The sequence below is a fragment of the Saccopteryx leptura genome, chromosome 3, assembly GCF_036850995.1.
Source record: "Saccopteryx leptura isolate mSacLep1 chromosome 3, mSacLep1_pri_phased_curated, whole genome shotgun sequence".
Lineage (NCBI taxonomy): Eukaryota > Metazoa > Chordata > Mammalia > Chiroptera > Emballonuridae > Saccopteryx > Saccopteryx leptura.
Window position 1 is genome coordinate 156,698,998 of NC_089505.1, and position 15,544 is coordinate 156,714,541.

The 15,544-nt window shown below is 34.4% G+C and overlaps 1 protein-coding gene across 11 annotated transcripts in view; it reads left to right on the top strand.

The window, feature by feature from the left end:
- ADGRL2 (adhesion G protein-coupled receptor L2) overlaps positions 1-15,544 on the top strand; it is a 555,395-nt gene that overhangs the window by 512,704 nt on the left and 27,147 nt on the right. For 7 of the 11 annotated variants that reach the window (XM_066376638.1, XM_066376639.1, XM_066376641.1 and 4 more), the window contains 4 exons: positions 191-376; positions 1,233-1,271; positions 4,104-4,287; positions 15,298-15,423. In XM_066376638.1, coding sequence (XP_066232735.1) covers positions 191-376; positions 1,233-1,271; positions 4,104-4,287; positions 15,298-15,423 — 535 coding nt within the window. The remainder of the gene's footprint in view (positions 1-190; positions 377-1,232; positions 1,272-4,103; positions 4,288-15,297; positions 15,424-15,544) is intronic. The other 4 variants (XM_066376640.1, XM_066376643.1, XM_066376647.1 and 1 more) reach the window with 1 other exon arrangement.

Here is a 15,544-nt window from a genome sequence, read left to right on the forward strand (position 1 = left end):
TGTGTGTTGAGGATTTAAGAACCTTTAATCATCTACAATGTAAAGAAAGTTACTGGTCTCAATTAGTTGCAGATTTTGACACATTTGCAAATGTATTTTTCATCACAACAAAGACACTTAGGAGAAAACCAAGATGCCACAAAACGGAACAAGAAATGTTACTGAGATAATAATAAATTTGGCATTTCAGATCAGAAGTGGAGAAAACGCCGCTAGTCTTGCCAATGAACTGGCTAAGCACACCAAAGGGCCGGTGTTTGCCGGGGACGTGAGCTCTTCCGTGAGATTGATGGAGCAGTTGGTGGACATTCTTGATGCACAGCTGCAGGAACTGAAACCTAGTGAAAAGGATTCAGCTGGACGGAGTTATAACAAGGTAAGTAGGAATTTTCTGTTCAGTGAGGCATTTTGTACAGCAGCTCTGGCTTCTAATACCAGTTGACTGCCAAACCTCTGGCCCCTCTGACATACACTTAGAAACAAAACTTCTATTTGGATTCCTGTCCCAAGAAAGAATTACAGTTGAGGAGAGAAGCAATATGGGTTTAACAACAACAACAACAGAAAAGTTTAAAGCCTGAGAGTGACTTTAGTTGGTGGCAGAGGTCATCTGCCTGTTTTGGTCATTAGTCTCACTTTAGAATGCATTATCTGCACTTGGAGAGATTCTGTGTAGAGATTGTGTTCTGCAGTGCTCATACTTTGTACACTAGTACAGCCAACACTTAGGGTTTCAACACAACTCTGACGCAGACAGGAGTGTCAGTCACTGAAATACTGTTTCTAATGACAGGTTTTGTGAAAAGGACAAGTGTCCCCTCAGGGAGTGTAGTGTATTACTGCTGTTAGGTTTCTGTACTGTGATGAATACTCGTTGGCTAGTTTAACCATGCTGTAAAATACATGCTCAGATGAGATTCAGCATGAATGCAAAACCTGTGGCTAATGTGCTTTTACAGAGTGAAAAAAATAGGCACCCCCCCTTTTGACCATATTTTTGCCTTTAGTTTTATCAAGGTACTTTGGATTAGTATATTTAGCAAAATAGAGCTAAAAACTAAATACGCAATTTTGGCAGCCAGGGCAAACCCACGAAAATCCAGAGGACCGTGTACGATACCTAATAAACTCTGGGCTCAGGAACACCTGAGTGTAATTTTTGAGGATTTCTTTGTTCCTCATTTTCGACAGATGAAATCTAACTTCTGATTTTCTTTTCTTTTACTAAAAAGCTCCAAAAACGAGAGAAGACATGCAGGGCTTACCTTAAGGTATCTCTCCTGTGCTGTCACCCTGCTTTCTCCCTCCTTCAGCTACCTGCCACGCTCTGTCATCTTGCTGCATGATCCAATGTATTTCAGTCTTTGATAATTATATAATGTGCCCCATATCAGCTGTACAAATGTTGGCTTTTCACAGGTATATTACTCTCAGAATCAGCAAATAATTTATTTTTATAATTTTTGATGTTTTTCCATTTATCCAAATATACAAGAATTTTAATGAAATATCCTCTGAATTGGAAAGTAATCCTATAGTCTCTTTGTTTCCTCTTGTCATCTATGTGGATTAAAAAACAACTTGAGTAACACAGCTATGATATTTCTTTGGCAGTTTATCATATCAAAGACTGTATAGTCATAACGTATATGCATGAAAAAGTCACTGCTTTCTTATCTGTGGTATACTATTAAATAAAATAGGCTTTCTCATGAAAATTTTGGGAGTCATTTCTAGAAACAGAAGGGTTACTAGAAATGAAATGTAAATAATGTGACAGTTTATTGAAACATGTTATATGTTGGTTTTTATCAGTCTGATAAGAACAGAAAACCACTATTAGGCTGAGAATCCTCATGTGTTCCAGCTGGTTTTTCTCCCTGGTATATCCAAATAATAGGAAGCATGCTGAGGGAGGCTAGCAGTGGAATTATGCCGTGCTAGTTTTGTGTGCTAAATCAGAACAATAACACCACACTGCATTTTGTTTCAGTCTAAATTTTAAACGTTCTTTAGAGGGCTAGTTACTTTTTAATCTTACTCATTTGGGGACCATCTCACTAGTAAATTAGACCTTGAAGAATTCTTATGCATGTGACAAAAAAAACACAAAAGAACTTAGTGATTTTATAGAACAGAGCTTATTTGAAAGCTGTGGCTTACCAATATTGGTTGGCAAGGTCTAGAAAAAAGAATGGCATCTCACTAGTTAGTAATAGATTATTGTGGGATCTCAGAACTTTACAAGAAAAGGTGGTGCGAAAGTCTGATTTTATGTGGTAATATTCTGAAAGACCCTTTTTATCGTTTCTAATGAGGCAAAGAAATAACTGCCAAAGAGTATAGAATTTGTCACACTGATATTTTCAGTTGACCTTAAAGCTAATAGTTAATGTGTGAAATGTAATAATTGGTTTGCTGCCCAGGACATATATATATCTCAGTGGGAAAAGAATAGCCTTTTTTTTCCTTTGGCTGGGAAAGAAACTACTTTAGCAATATGATTAGGCTAATGATTATTTTGATTCCACTAGAAGAGTATATAGATGGTAATAAATTAGGAGTGTTTCAAATTAATAAAGCCATATCATTAGTGAGTTATGTGTATACATAGTAAATTTCATTATGACCTTAATTTCTGACCAGAGTCATGTTCAGTAGGTCACAAACGAGTTTCTCTGTTCAGATAAGACTAACAAAACTCCTTAAATGAAAATCAGAAGTTGGCTTGCACTATGCAAATGAAGCGGTTTCTTGCTTTGTGACAGAGGATCCATTTGTTACTTAGATTAGAGGTTCCAGTCTGTATTTCTTGGTGACTAATGAATCTGGCCTCAACAGACCATTTTCTGTTCCACTCTAGTTAATGGCTGCAGCAGCATCAGTGTGAGCATTTTGACTATTCTGTCTCCCATTAAAGAAAGAAAAAAGCCTTTAACACCACTTGGAAGTATCTTTACCTGCCAGGAAGGTCGTGGTGGCTCACAAGGTAGACAGAAAGAGGATATTAGGATGAATTAAGCTAATTAATCTTATTCTGACAGTCGCCTCAAACAGCTTTTCCCCCCTGCTCATTTTAATATAGTACCTCAAACTAGCGATTTTTGTTGTTCTTTATACAATGTATGTTCTTCTCTTTGTGATTACCATTTATACATGGGAGCAAAACCATTTATTTAGACATGGGAAATGACACATTATGACTAGGTAAATGGGATAGAATAAATAAACTTAGTGTCTTCAGCTATCTAATAAGCCATAGTTAGTATACAGCTATAGTATCTACATATTATTGCAAGAGCCTGCGTTCAATTGCTTAACTGACTGCATTGTATTTTTATTTAATGTTATTTTGCATAATAATAAACTAAACCTATATATGTGAATATTTACAACTTGGATATTTATGAAGACTTTATTCTGCCTTTGTTTTTAAGTTATTAGTATAGGCTTTAAATATTTTGATTGTTTTTTTGATTCCTTTAAAAACATTCTTTATGAATTGAGGTATACTCTCACATGCTTTTTAGCTGGACAGGGAATTGAAAGAGTGAAAACGTTCACAGATAATTTATAAAGTTTGAAATCATCTTGGTTTTATTCCCCAGTGGTAATAAGTAGACAGTGTTAAAAGGCACAATTGTGGTTATTAAAGTTTGGTTCAATTTCCAAAAAACAGAATGTTTTACTTTTCAAACATAACTATTAGGCTACTCCTTGGGCATCCGTGTTACCTATTTAGAACATTCAAGACTTGAGATTGAAAGTGGGAGTGAGTGTGCATGGAATAGTAATACTTCAGGTTAAGATCTGAAGCTGGTTGTATTTCTTTTCAACAACGGAGATGATTAGATAAGCAGGAAAGCCATCTTTTCACACTTACTCTTTGTAATTATATATAGTAGTTACTAACCTTCAGTTAGTCCTGCTTTGAAATGGTCAGATACAATACAAATTTACCAGCTATATGTTGTCCAGGTGTTCTTCCATCTTGAATTATGAGTAAATCATTAAGACAGATAAACATAATTTTCACCAGCAATTGAAATTCACCTTGATACTAGAAGCAGTCAAAACTAATGATGGTTTTCTAATGGATGCAGGCAATTGTTGACACAGTGGACAACCTTCTGAGACCTGAAGCTTTGGAATCATGGAAGCACATGAATTCTTCGGAACAAGCACATACTGCAACAATGTTATTGGATACGTTGGAAGAAGGAGCTTTTGTTTTGGCTGACAATCTGGTAGAACCAACCAGAGTCTCAATGCCCACAGAAAATATTGGTAAGTGAATCTGTTGTCAAATTTAATTTTGATTTAAAAGATAGATGTTTAAGAGAATGATGTTTCCATTCTGAATCTATTATTTCCCAGTGCCAAACTTCTCTTTTGTCGAATTATTTTGTTAATGAGTTAGTATTGGTCACATTTCATAACATTAATGCAAAAAACAAAATCTATCCTGTATCTTTTAAAGTTGGTTTCATGTGTTTTTTTTTTCCAACTAAAAAATCATTAAAGGTAAAATGCGTTAGGGTACTTAAATGCCTGAATATAGATTGCTTAAGTAATGAAAGTGCTTGCTCTGAACTATGGCAAATGCTTTTCCATTTGATATAATATGTTCCTAATGAATTTAAATTACTTTCTGGAATGTGTTCTCCCAGTCAGATATTTTGGGCCCACAGAATTTGAGCCACATGTTTATATTAGACACAACTGCCTTCAGGTGAAAATGTGGTCAGTGAACTACATCTTTCATAATGCAGAATATCCATGCTTTATAGATTGCGAAATAGCTGCCGATAGTTTTGAAGCATAAGTTAGAATTTTAGGCTGGCAACAAGAGACAGAAATTAACTTGTGATGATATTTGAAAGAAGTACACTAAGTACAGAAAAATTATATTAATTTAGTCTTGACTGATTTAAAATTGCAAATTATTCAATGAGTTTGAGTTTAGATTAAGTTTTATAGTATCCCTTAATAAAGTAAGAAAGTTTTAAATCATGGGACTTTATATTTAAGAATATAAAAAAGTAAGATATATAGAAGAAAAAGCCAATCAGATTATGAAACTTGGATTTAAATGTAAATCGTTATTTAAATGATTTTTTACAAAGAAATAAAGTATTATTAAAGTCATGTTTTAATTTACAGTAAAGTTTTAGAATGATTAATAACTCAATAACTTCAAATTAAATGAAGTCAAAAAAATTTGGCCTGTCATGATCTGGGAGATAAGTTATAAGGGATATGATACTCTACCGTAGCCTTGGTAGTAGTAAATGAACAAGCTTCCCCTTTCTGTCTGATCCTTTTATTTTTTGAGGTTAATGTACTCAGTAGTCTAATGAAATTCCTGAGACAGACGACAGACCTTAAACAACTGTTCTTACATGTTTCCAGTGATATGCCTTGTAAGGATAAAGTAGTATAGACTTGATCATCTTAGAGGATGAGTCATAGAAAGTGTTATCTGAAGTGGCATGTTATGACCTCAGTTTATTATCTAAGTCAGGTAAAGGCTATTTTTTAAACAATAACAGCAACAACAAAAAAACTCTAAAGTTTTTTCTTATCCTCCATCCAAGAATCCAAGAAAATTTGACAGGCCAGGTTGATAGTCTATGCTCCCATTAGCCTCACTTTATGCAGAACAACTTTTATTATATATTCAAGATATTTTTATTTCAGTTTGAGACATAGTTGGAAATTTTAAATGTCCAGGAATATATTTTCCACAATACCTGTGTATTTTAGAGTTCAAAAGGATTATTCTTCATACTTTTTAAACTTTTTTTATTTATAATTTCAAAAATAACATTATGGGTGAGGATTCTTACAGAGTGTAGAACGAACACATTTTTATTAACTTCTCAAAAATAAGGCCCTGAACTTATCACATGCATATGCTGATTATCCAAGAATTATCAATGTGAAAGTTATTTTACATATTCTAATATAGATCATATCTTTTTATCTCAGATGTAAACAATTTTGTGACATATATTATACATGATTAGTCTGAGAAATACAACCAACTTTTTTCTAGTCTTGTTCCCATTTTAGATGGAGAAACTAAAGTGCTCCATTATTTTTTTATGTCCTCACTTTCTTGATGCACTTAAATTTAGGATGTGGTTACAATGTGTTTTAGTTATTAGGGCAATTTGGTGTTTTGCTTTAGTGATTTCTCCGTGTATCTTTAATTTCCTTTATTGTATGGTTTACCCTTATGCATAACCATAAAAATGGTATAATTATATCTGCTATAATTATATCCGGTTTAGCATAAAAAAATCAACTTTGAGGTACAGTTTTTGTACAGCCAGAACAGCTGATGTAAATGTACAGTTTGATGAGTTTTGGTGAATGTACACCCATATAACCAATAACATGATCAGCATCTCTTATCACCTCAGAAAGATTCCATATACTCCTTTGCAGTCAGTCTGCTTGTACCCCAGGTCCAGGCAACCACTGGTCTGTTTTTTGTCACTGTAGTTTAATTTTGTTTTTCTAGACCTTCAGTTGAATGGAATCATATAATATATACATTTTTTATCTTGATTGTTTTACTCAGAATAATGTTTTTGAAATTGATCCATATTTGTGTGAGCATCAGTAGTTTAATCCCCTTTATTGCAGAGTAGTATTCAATTAGAAGGACATAACCACTGTTAACTCACATATTAGTCATTTAGATTGTTTCCGTTTTTTTACTTGATATTAAAGCTACATTTTTTCTCCAGGTGGTTGTACCATTTTACATTCTAACAGCAAAGAGAGTTTCAGTTGCTCCACCACATTCTCACTAACATTTAGAATTGTCTTCTCAAAAGTCTTTTTAATTTTATCCTAGTGATTTATAGTGGCTTATCTTTTTATTTTATTTTACATTTGTGTGATTGCTAAGTTACATTTTGTTGATAACTGTTTAACTTTTCATATATCTATCTTTGAAGTGTCTGGTTCATATATTTAGCCCATTCTTAATTGGGTTGTTTGTCTTTTTAGTTACAAGTTATAGGATTGCTGAGAAAAATCTTTTGTCAAATATGTGTACTCAGATTGTTTTCCTTCAGGATGTGACTTCTTGTCTTTTTTCCAAAGTTAGAAGTGGGGAGGCAGTCAGACAGACTCCCGCATGCACCCTACAGGGATCCACCCAGCGTGCCCACCAGGGGACAATGGTCTACCCATCTTGGGCGATGCTCCATAGTGGCCAGAGCCAGTCTAACACCTGAGGCAGAGGCCGTGGAGCCATCCTCAGCGCCTGGGCCAACTTTGCTCCAGTGGAGCCTTGACTGTGGGAAGGGAAGAGAGAGATAGAGAGAAAGGAGAGGGGGAAGGGGGGAGAAGCAGATGGGCACTTCTCCTGTGTTCCCTGGCCAGGAATCGAACCCGGGACTTCCACACGCCGGGCCAGTGCTTTATCAATATGTAACTTTTTTTTAATTAATTTTAACGGGGTGACATTGATAAATCAGGGTACATATGTTCAGAGAAAACATCTCCAGGTTATTTTGACGTTTGATTATGTGGCATACCCATCACCCAAAGTCAAATTGTCTTCCATCATCTTCTATCTGGTTTTCTTTGTGCCCCTTCCCCCCCGCCCTGTAACCACCACCCTCCTGTCCCTGTCTCTGAGTCTCACTTTTATGTCCCACCTATGTATGTAATCATACAGTTCTTAGTTTTTTCTGATTTACTTATTTCACTCAGTATAATGTTATCAAGGTCCATCCATGTTATTGTAAATGATCCGATGTCATCATTTCTTATGGCTGAGTAGTATTCCATAGTATATATGTACCAAAGCTTTTAATCCACTCGTCCTTTGATGGACACTGGGGCTGTTTCCAGATCTTCACTATTGTGAACAATGCTGCCATAAACATGGGGGTGCATTTCTCCTTTTGAAACAATGCTATGGTGTTCTTGGGGTATATTCCTAAAAGTGGGATGGCAGGGTCAAAAGGCAGTTTGATTTTTAATTTTTTGAGGAATCTCCATACTGTTTTCCACAGTGGCTGCACCAGTCTGCATTCCCACCAGCAGTGCAGGAGGGTTCCCTTTTCTCCACATCTTCAATAGCACTTATTCTGTGTTGTTTTGTTGATGAGCGCCATTCTGACTGGTGTGAGGTGGTATCTCATTGTGGTTTTAATTTACATTTCTCTAATGATTAGTGATGTTGAGCATTGTTGAGCATTTTTTCATATGCCTATTGGCCATCTGTATGTCCTCTTTGGAGAAGTATCTATTCATTTCTTTTGCCCATTTTTGGATTGGATTGTTTGTCTTCCTGGTGTTGAGTTTTACAAGTTATAAATTTTGGTTATTAACCCCTTATCAGACGTATTGGCGAATATGTTCTCCCATTGTGTAGTTTGTCTTTATTCTGTCCGTATTGTCTTTAGATGTGCAAAAGCTTTTTAGTTTAGTTTAGTTTGATATAGTCCCATTTGTTTATCCTGTCTTTTGTTTCACTTCCCCATGGAGATAAATCGGCAAATATATTGCTGCGATAGATGTTGAACAGCTTACTGCCTATGTTTCTTCTAAGATGCTTATGGTTTCACGCCTTACATTTAAGTCTTTTATCCATTTTGAGTTTATTTTTGTGATTGGTGTAAGTTGGTGGTTTAGTTTCATTTTTTTGCGGGTAGCTGTCCAATTTTCCCAACACCATTTATTAAAGAGGCTGTCTTTGGTCCATTGTATGCTGTTACCTCCTTTGTCAAATATCAGTTGACCATAGAGCTGTGGGTTTATTTCTGGGTTCTCTGTTCTGTTCCATTGATCTATATGCCTGTTCTTATGCCAGTACCAGGCTATTTTGAGTACAATGGCCTTGTAGTATAACTTGATATCAGGAAGTGGTACCTCCCACTTTATTCTTCCTTTTCAGGATTGCTGAAGCTATTCATGTTCTTTTTTGGTTCCATATAAATTTTTGGAATATTTTTTCTATATCTTTGAAGTAAGTCATTGGTATTACATTGAATTTATAAATTGCTTTGGGCAATATAGACATTTTAATGATGTTTATTCTTCCTATAACCATGAGCACGATATATGCTTCCACTTGTTTGTATCTTCCTTGATTTCTTTTATCAATGTTTTATAGTTTTCCAAGTAGAAATCTTTAATCTCCTTGGTTAAATTTACTCCTAGGTACTGTATTTTTTTGGTTGCAATAATGAAGGGGATTGTTTCCTTAATTTCTCTTTCTGACAGTTCATTGTTGGTGTATAGAAATGCCTCTGATTTCTGAGTATTAATTTTATATCCTGCCACCTTGCTGAATTAATTTATCAGGTCCAGTAGTTTTTTGACTGAAACTTTAGGGTTTTCTATATACAGTATCATATCATTCGCAAATAATGAGAGTTTTACTTCTTTTTTTCCAATTTGGATGCCTTTTATTTCTTCTTGTCTGATTGCTGTGGCTAGGACTTCCAGAACTATGTTGAATAAGAGTGGTGAAAGGGGGCACCCCTGCCTTGTTCCTGATCTTAAGGGGATTGCTTTTAATTTTTGCCCATTGAGTATGATGTTGGCTGTGGGTTTGTCATAGACGACCTTTATCATGTTGAGGTATGTTCCCTGTATTCCCACTTTGCTGAAAGTTTTGATCATAAATGGGTGCTGTATTTTATCAAATGCTTTTTCCACACACTGGGCTGATGCTGTATCAATATGTAACTTTTTAAAAAATTTTTTTAACGATGTCTTGAGAGCAGCGGAGTTTTTAACTTTGATAAGTTATTTCCCAGCTTCAACATCTAAACTAATCCTGTTTCACTTACTCTTCTTGCCATTGTATTATTTTAAATCCTAATATTGTATTATTATTACTGAATACTTTAATAAATATACTATATTTAAAAAAACAGGTCATTGTCACACTTTAAAAACTAAGCAGGATACAAACAAGTTGTCATACTTTTGATTGATACATTGTTTGAGTCTCTCTTAATTAAAAGCTATTTCTCCCTACAGCTTATTTTTTAAAATCTTTTTCATTTTTGTTGAAGAAATTAAGTGAATAATTTGTATTGTAGAATATCCCACATTCTCTGTTTGGTTTATTTCATCGTCATGATAATCATTTAACCATGATTGATATATACTGATAATTAGATCAGGAGGCTTGATCGGGTCAGGTTTCATTTTCTCCCCCTAAGAACTTTCTATTGCATCATATTCAAGAATATGTTTGGTTGTTTTTCTTTGTGAGCTTATGATTGATTAGGTGGTTTAGATATTATCAGCCTAATTCATCCAGTATAAAATTCCCTATCATTTATTTTCCCAGTAGGCTTAGCAGTCAGACATGATTGTATCTATTCATTTAAGCTTAGTTATGTTGTAGTGACAAATACCCCAAAGTCACAGCAACTCACAACAACAAAGATTTAAACTTCTTCATGCTGCATCACCATCGAGGCTTGGCTTTGGCTCTGCTTCCTGTCATCACAGTCTCGACTCCAATTTCTTTTTACTCTGGGACTCAAGTTGACGGAGCCTAGAATGTGGTGAGTCTCCTGGCAAAAGTTATAGTTTTCCCTATATGTTGTATTACTTTACTTCCCCTTTCATCTCATTGCAGCAAGTTCTCTCTGATGAATTTGAAAAATAGAAGGACAGAGAAATATATTAAAATCCTATATACAGCTTTGGCTGTGAGTTGAGGCTCTGGGTGGCTCTTCTATGAATCAAGTGTATTCACTCTCAGGAAATCTATTGAACAAGGCATGCATTATTTCAAGCATACAGAAATTGAGGATATCATAAACATCTGTGTTCCAGTTACCCAGCTGAGCCTCATTTTAGTATTTTACCATATTCATTCAGACTTGGGGGGAAAGAAATAGTTTTAGATAATGCATAAATCTCCTGGGACGACTCCTTCCTGGTCAAATCAAGACAAGAGTAGCCATCATCCTTAAATTATTTGTTAGCATTAGTATGCTTAAACATTTTTTTGTTGTTATACAGGTAATGTACATTTAACAATTTTTATGTTGTAAAGTTAATGACTTCACACTACAACTGTAATTGTATAATTTTTCTCTACCATGATGATGTTCATAATTATACATTGTGCATCTCCAATTCATTCATCTGATCTAAGAAGACTTCACAATTACTTATTTGTGCCAGTGATAGTTATTTTAGTGGTTTATGCCTTTTTTTTTTTTTTTTTTTTTTTTTTTTTGCATTTTTCTGAAGGTGGAAACAGGGAGAGACAGTCAGACAGACAGACTCCCGCATGCGTCCGACCGGGATCCACCCGGCACGCCCACCATGGGGCGACGCTCTGCCCACCAGGGGGCGATGCTCTGCCCATCCTGGGCGTCGCCATGTTGCGACCAGAGCCACTCTAGCGCCTGAGGCAAAGGCCACAGAGCCATCCCCAGCGCCCGGGCCATCTTTGCTCCAATGGAGCCTTGGCTGCGGGAGGGGAAGAGAGAGATAGAGAGGAAAGCGCGGCGGAGGGGTGGAGAAGCAAATGGGCGCTTCTCCTGTGTGCCCTGGCCAGGAATCGAACCCGGGTCCTCCGCACGCTAGGCCGACGCTCTACCGCTGAGCCAACCGGCCAGGGCGGTTTATGCTTTTTTTTTTTTGCTGATACCCTAAAGAAAAGTGCAGTGAAAGTTTTTGTTCATATATATATGGCTTCTTGACACACATGCACACACATACTTAGAAATAGAATTTTTGAGTGACAGAGGATGCCTATCTTCAACTTGGCTAAATACTGCCAAATTCCTTTCTAATATTGTTTTTACCATTTTACAGTATCACGTGTAATAACATTATTTCCAGTCACTGTCTTTGCTAACACTTTATAATTGACATAAATTTGTCATTTTAATGGGTTTGACTTGATCACATTATTGTTGTAGTTGTAGTTCTTTGACAATTTAATATAGTTATTGGGTGTTTAGTTTTTTCTCCTGTAAATTTGTTGTCTACAAATTTTTCTTGTTCACGTATTTCTCAATGGATAATACATTCTGGACACCAATCCTTGAGGATTATATAATTTGCTTTTTTTTTTTTTTTTATTTGTGCCTTCTCTCTTTTACTGTTTATAATATCTTTTGATTTGTAGACTAATGAAATAAAATTTATGGTGCTTTTGGTATTTTACTTAAGTATTTTTCCTCCTTGGTTCCTACCCAAGAAAATTTTCTCTACTTTGCAGTTATAAAGATCTTTCTTTTTTTCGGCAATGATAAAACTTTGCCATTTTTAAATTATGTCTTTAATCTACCTGAAACTTATTTTAGTTTATGATGTGAGGGAGGGGACTAATTTGATTTTTCTTTTCCATAAGAATAATTAGTTGTTCAGTACTATTAGTTACATAATAATTTCCTTTCCTCAGTGGTTTATAATGACATCTGTCATGTATCAAGTTTATGTACATGTAAGGAGTATGGGTTATACCTTGTTGCTTTTGTTTCAGTAATAATAATATCTGGTGAGATCTTTCAGTTCTGCTCCTTAAGGAATTAATTGCCTTGGCTGTTTTTTGGCATGTCTTCCCCCATATAAATTTTTAAATTTATTTACTAAGTTAAATATATTCAAAAACCTTGTTGGAATTTTTAATCAGTTAGACTGAGTTTCTAGATTGATTTTAAAATAAGTGTCTCACAGACTTACTTGTTGTGTTCTCTCAAATAAGACCATAATATAATCCTCCATTTGTTATTAGGTCTTTTAATAAAGTTCTTCCCATTTAATTAAAAACTTTTATTAGTAAAGTTTTTTTTCCCAATAATAGCTTGTACTTTCTTTATTAGGTTTATTTCTTGATAACTTACACTATTGGCTTTTATTGTAAATAAAATTAAATTTTATTAAACTTAATTCTTTTGAATTATATTATAAAGTCTTAATTTTTAATTTATTTTTAATTGAATTTATTGGGGTATAGGTTTGGGCGTGAAACTCAGTAATTCTACACACTGCATCGTGTGAAAATTACATATTTTAATTGTTCGTTGGTCTATTGGAACACCGTTGACTTTGCTAATGGTAGCCTCGCTAAATTTGTTTACTTCTCATAGTATAGAGTCTTCCTTAAGACACTGTGTTGTTAATTATATTTTCTGCAAGTAGTAACAGTTTGCTTTTTCCTTCCAGTCTTTATATCTTTTGTTTTTCTTGAATTACTGTATTAACTGGTCTTTTAATATAATGCTAAATAAAATATATGATAGGAATCATCCTGACTTTCCAAGGAATGCTTCTGGAGTTTTTCACTATTTTTTGCTGTAAGTTTGGAAAAATAACCCTTATCTAACTAGACCTTTATCTGAGCAAGGAATTTTCTTTTTATTCAAATTATTTTGTCTATTACTTATATTGAATGGGTATGGAAACTTGTTGAATTCTTTCTGCTTTAATTTCTTAATTTTGTGAGTTATAGCTGTGTATTTTGTAATGCATTGTTAACTCCTGTAAGCCTTTTTGAGTTAAATTCAATTTGTTTAGGATGTTGTACTTAGTGTGTATATTTTATTAAATACTCTTATATATGTAGTAGATGTGATTTTACTAAATAAGTAAATATGTCTTGAATGAAATTAACTCTTAGTACATGTATATCTGTATTTGGAACATTTTATGAATCTCAAAGGATTTTTTTCTTTTACCCTGTCTTTCATCTTGTTTTAATAATAATTTAGAGTGCCTTTCAGTGAAGAGAAGAGAGAGGTATATATTAGATGCATATTTTTGTCACTCTTCTTTCCCCCTCCCCACGTTGAATCTGATAGGAGGACAAGAGAGCATTCTCCAGCTTAATCTTTCTAAGCACAGATTGATAAAAGAAGTATCTCAGCCAGCGCCTGCAGCTTATGGAATTCTAGGAGTTATATAACTCTTCATTATAAACTTGTATTTTAGGTGCTTGACATGTGGTCTGGTAGCTTATAAAAATATCACTAGTCTGGCTGGTTAGTTCAGTTAGTTAGAGTTTTGTCCTGACATGCCAAGGTTGTGGGTTCCACTCCTGGTCAGGGCACATACAGGCATCAACCAGTGAATGTTTAAATAAACCAAACAAAAAATTGATGTTTATCTATCTCTCTCAAATCAATTTAAAAATATCTCCCAGTGTTATGATTTCGTATTTTCAACAAAATTTATATTATTTTACAAAACAAAGTTGTGAAAGATAAAAAGTAAGTTAGTATCCAAGAGTTTTTCTATAATGAAATAAGCTCATTTTGGTAAAAAGAAAGTGGGTGAATTAATTGTGTTGCGTATGCATGTACACACACACACACACACACACACACACACACACATATATTGATATTTGTTTAAGTATACAAATAACTATTCAAGGATATACTCCATTGAATTATTGAGTATGTGTTACCCTTGGTTAGCTGTTTAACTTTTACTGTCAAAGCCCAAATAGTTATATACTTTAGGCTTTTCAGTACATGTGGTTTGAGTTGCAAATATTTAACTGGCATTATATCACCAAAGCAGCCATAAGACAATATGTAAGTAAGTAAGCATGGCTGTGTTCCAATATAACTTTATTTCCGAAAACAGGTGGCAGGCCAGATTTGGCACATGGGGCCTATTTTGCCCAATTTAAATATGTAAAGATTAATGGTTACTAGTGAGAATTAATGGGGAGTTTTAACATTATGCCAGGCATTTACTCATAAATAAGCTGTTCTGTTCTTACTACTTTTAGAAATTAGAGAAAAATCTATTGCTTGCAAAACTGACCTTTGTAGTCTTATATAGTAAAATGTATCGTGTACATATAAATAGATGTATACATGCAATAAAGACATTGAAATTTATTCTTCATAGTTTTACCATTGACAAGTAAATGGCCACTGAAAAGTTATTTACATAAGGAGCCAAAAAAAATCATTTCGAAATTCTTTTAATGACTTATATGAAACTGAAAGTTTTGAATTACGAATTCATACACTTTCATAGACATAGTTTAAATGTCTGGAATTAGTTCAGGACAAAAATATAAAGCTATAAAAAATGTTTATATAATGCTGTATATATGAAATATATAAAATGATTATATGAATTTTTTTAGAGTGGTTAAGGCTTAAGAACTTCTTAGAGCAATTTAGTTCATGTTTTGTTGAAATCTAACAGTTAAGTTTTTTAAGTAGATAAAAAGAAATAGTGGTTTTCATGCAATTATCATTTGCTCTTTGTAGTTTAAAGAATGAATGCCCTTTTATTCCTCCTCCTTTGTTCCTTTGCCTCATCCAGTTCTGGAAGTTGCAGTGCTCAGTACAGAAGGACAGGTCCAAGACTTCAAATTTCCTCTAGGCATCAAAGGCGCAGGCAGTTCAATCCAGCTCTCTGCAAACACTGTCAAGCAGAACAGCAGGAATGGTAAGATGGAATTATTTTTTCAGTTAAACCTGTGTTCTAAAATGCTGAGTATATGACTCCTAAGGTAATAAATACAGCTTAACATTAAAAGCAGATTTATAGTAATACTTGACTTTCGCCC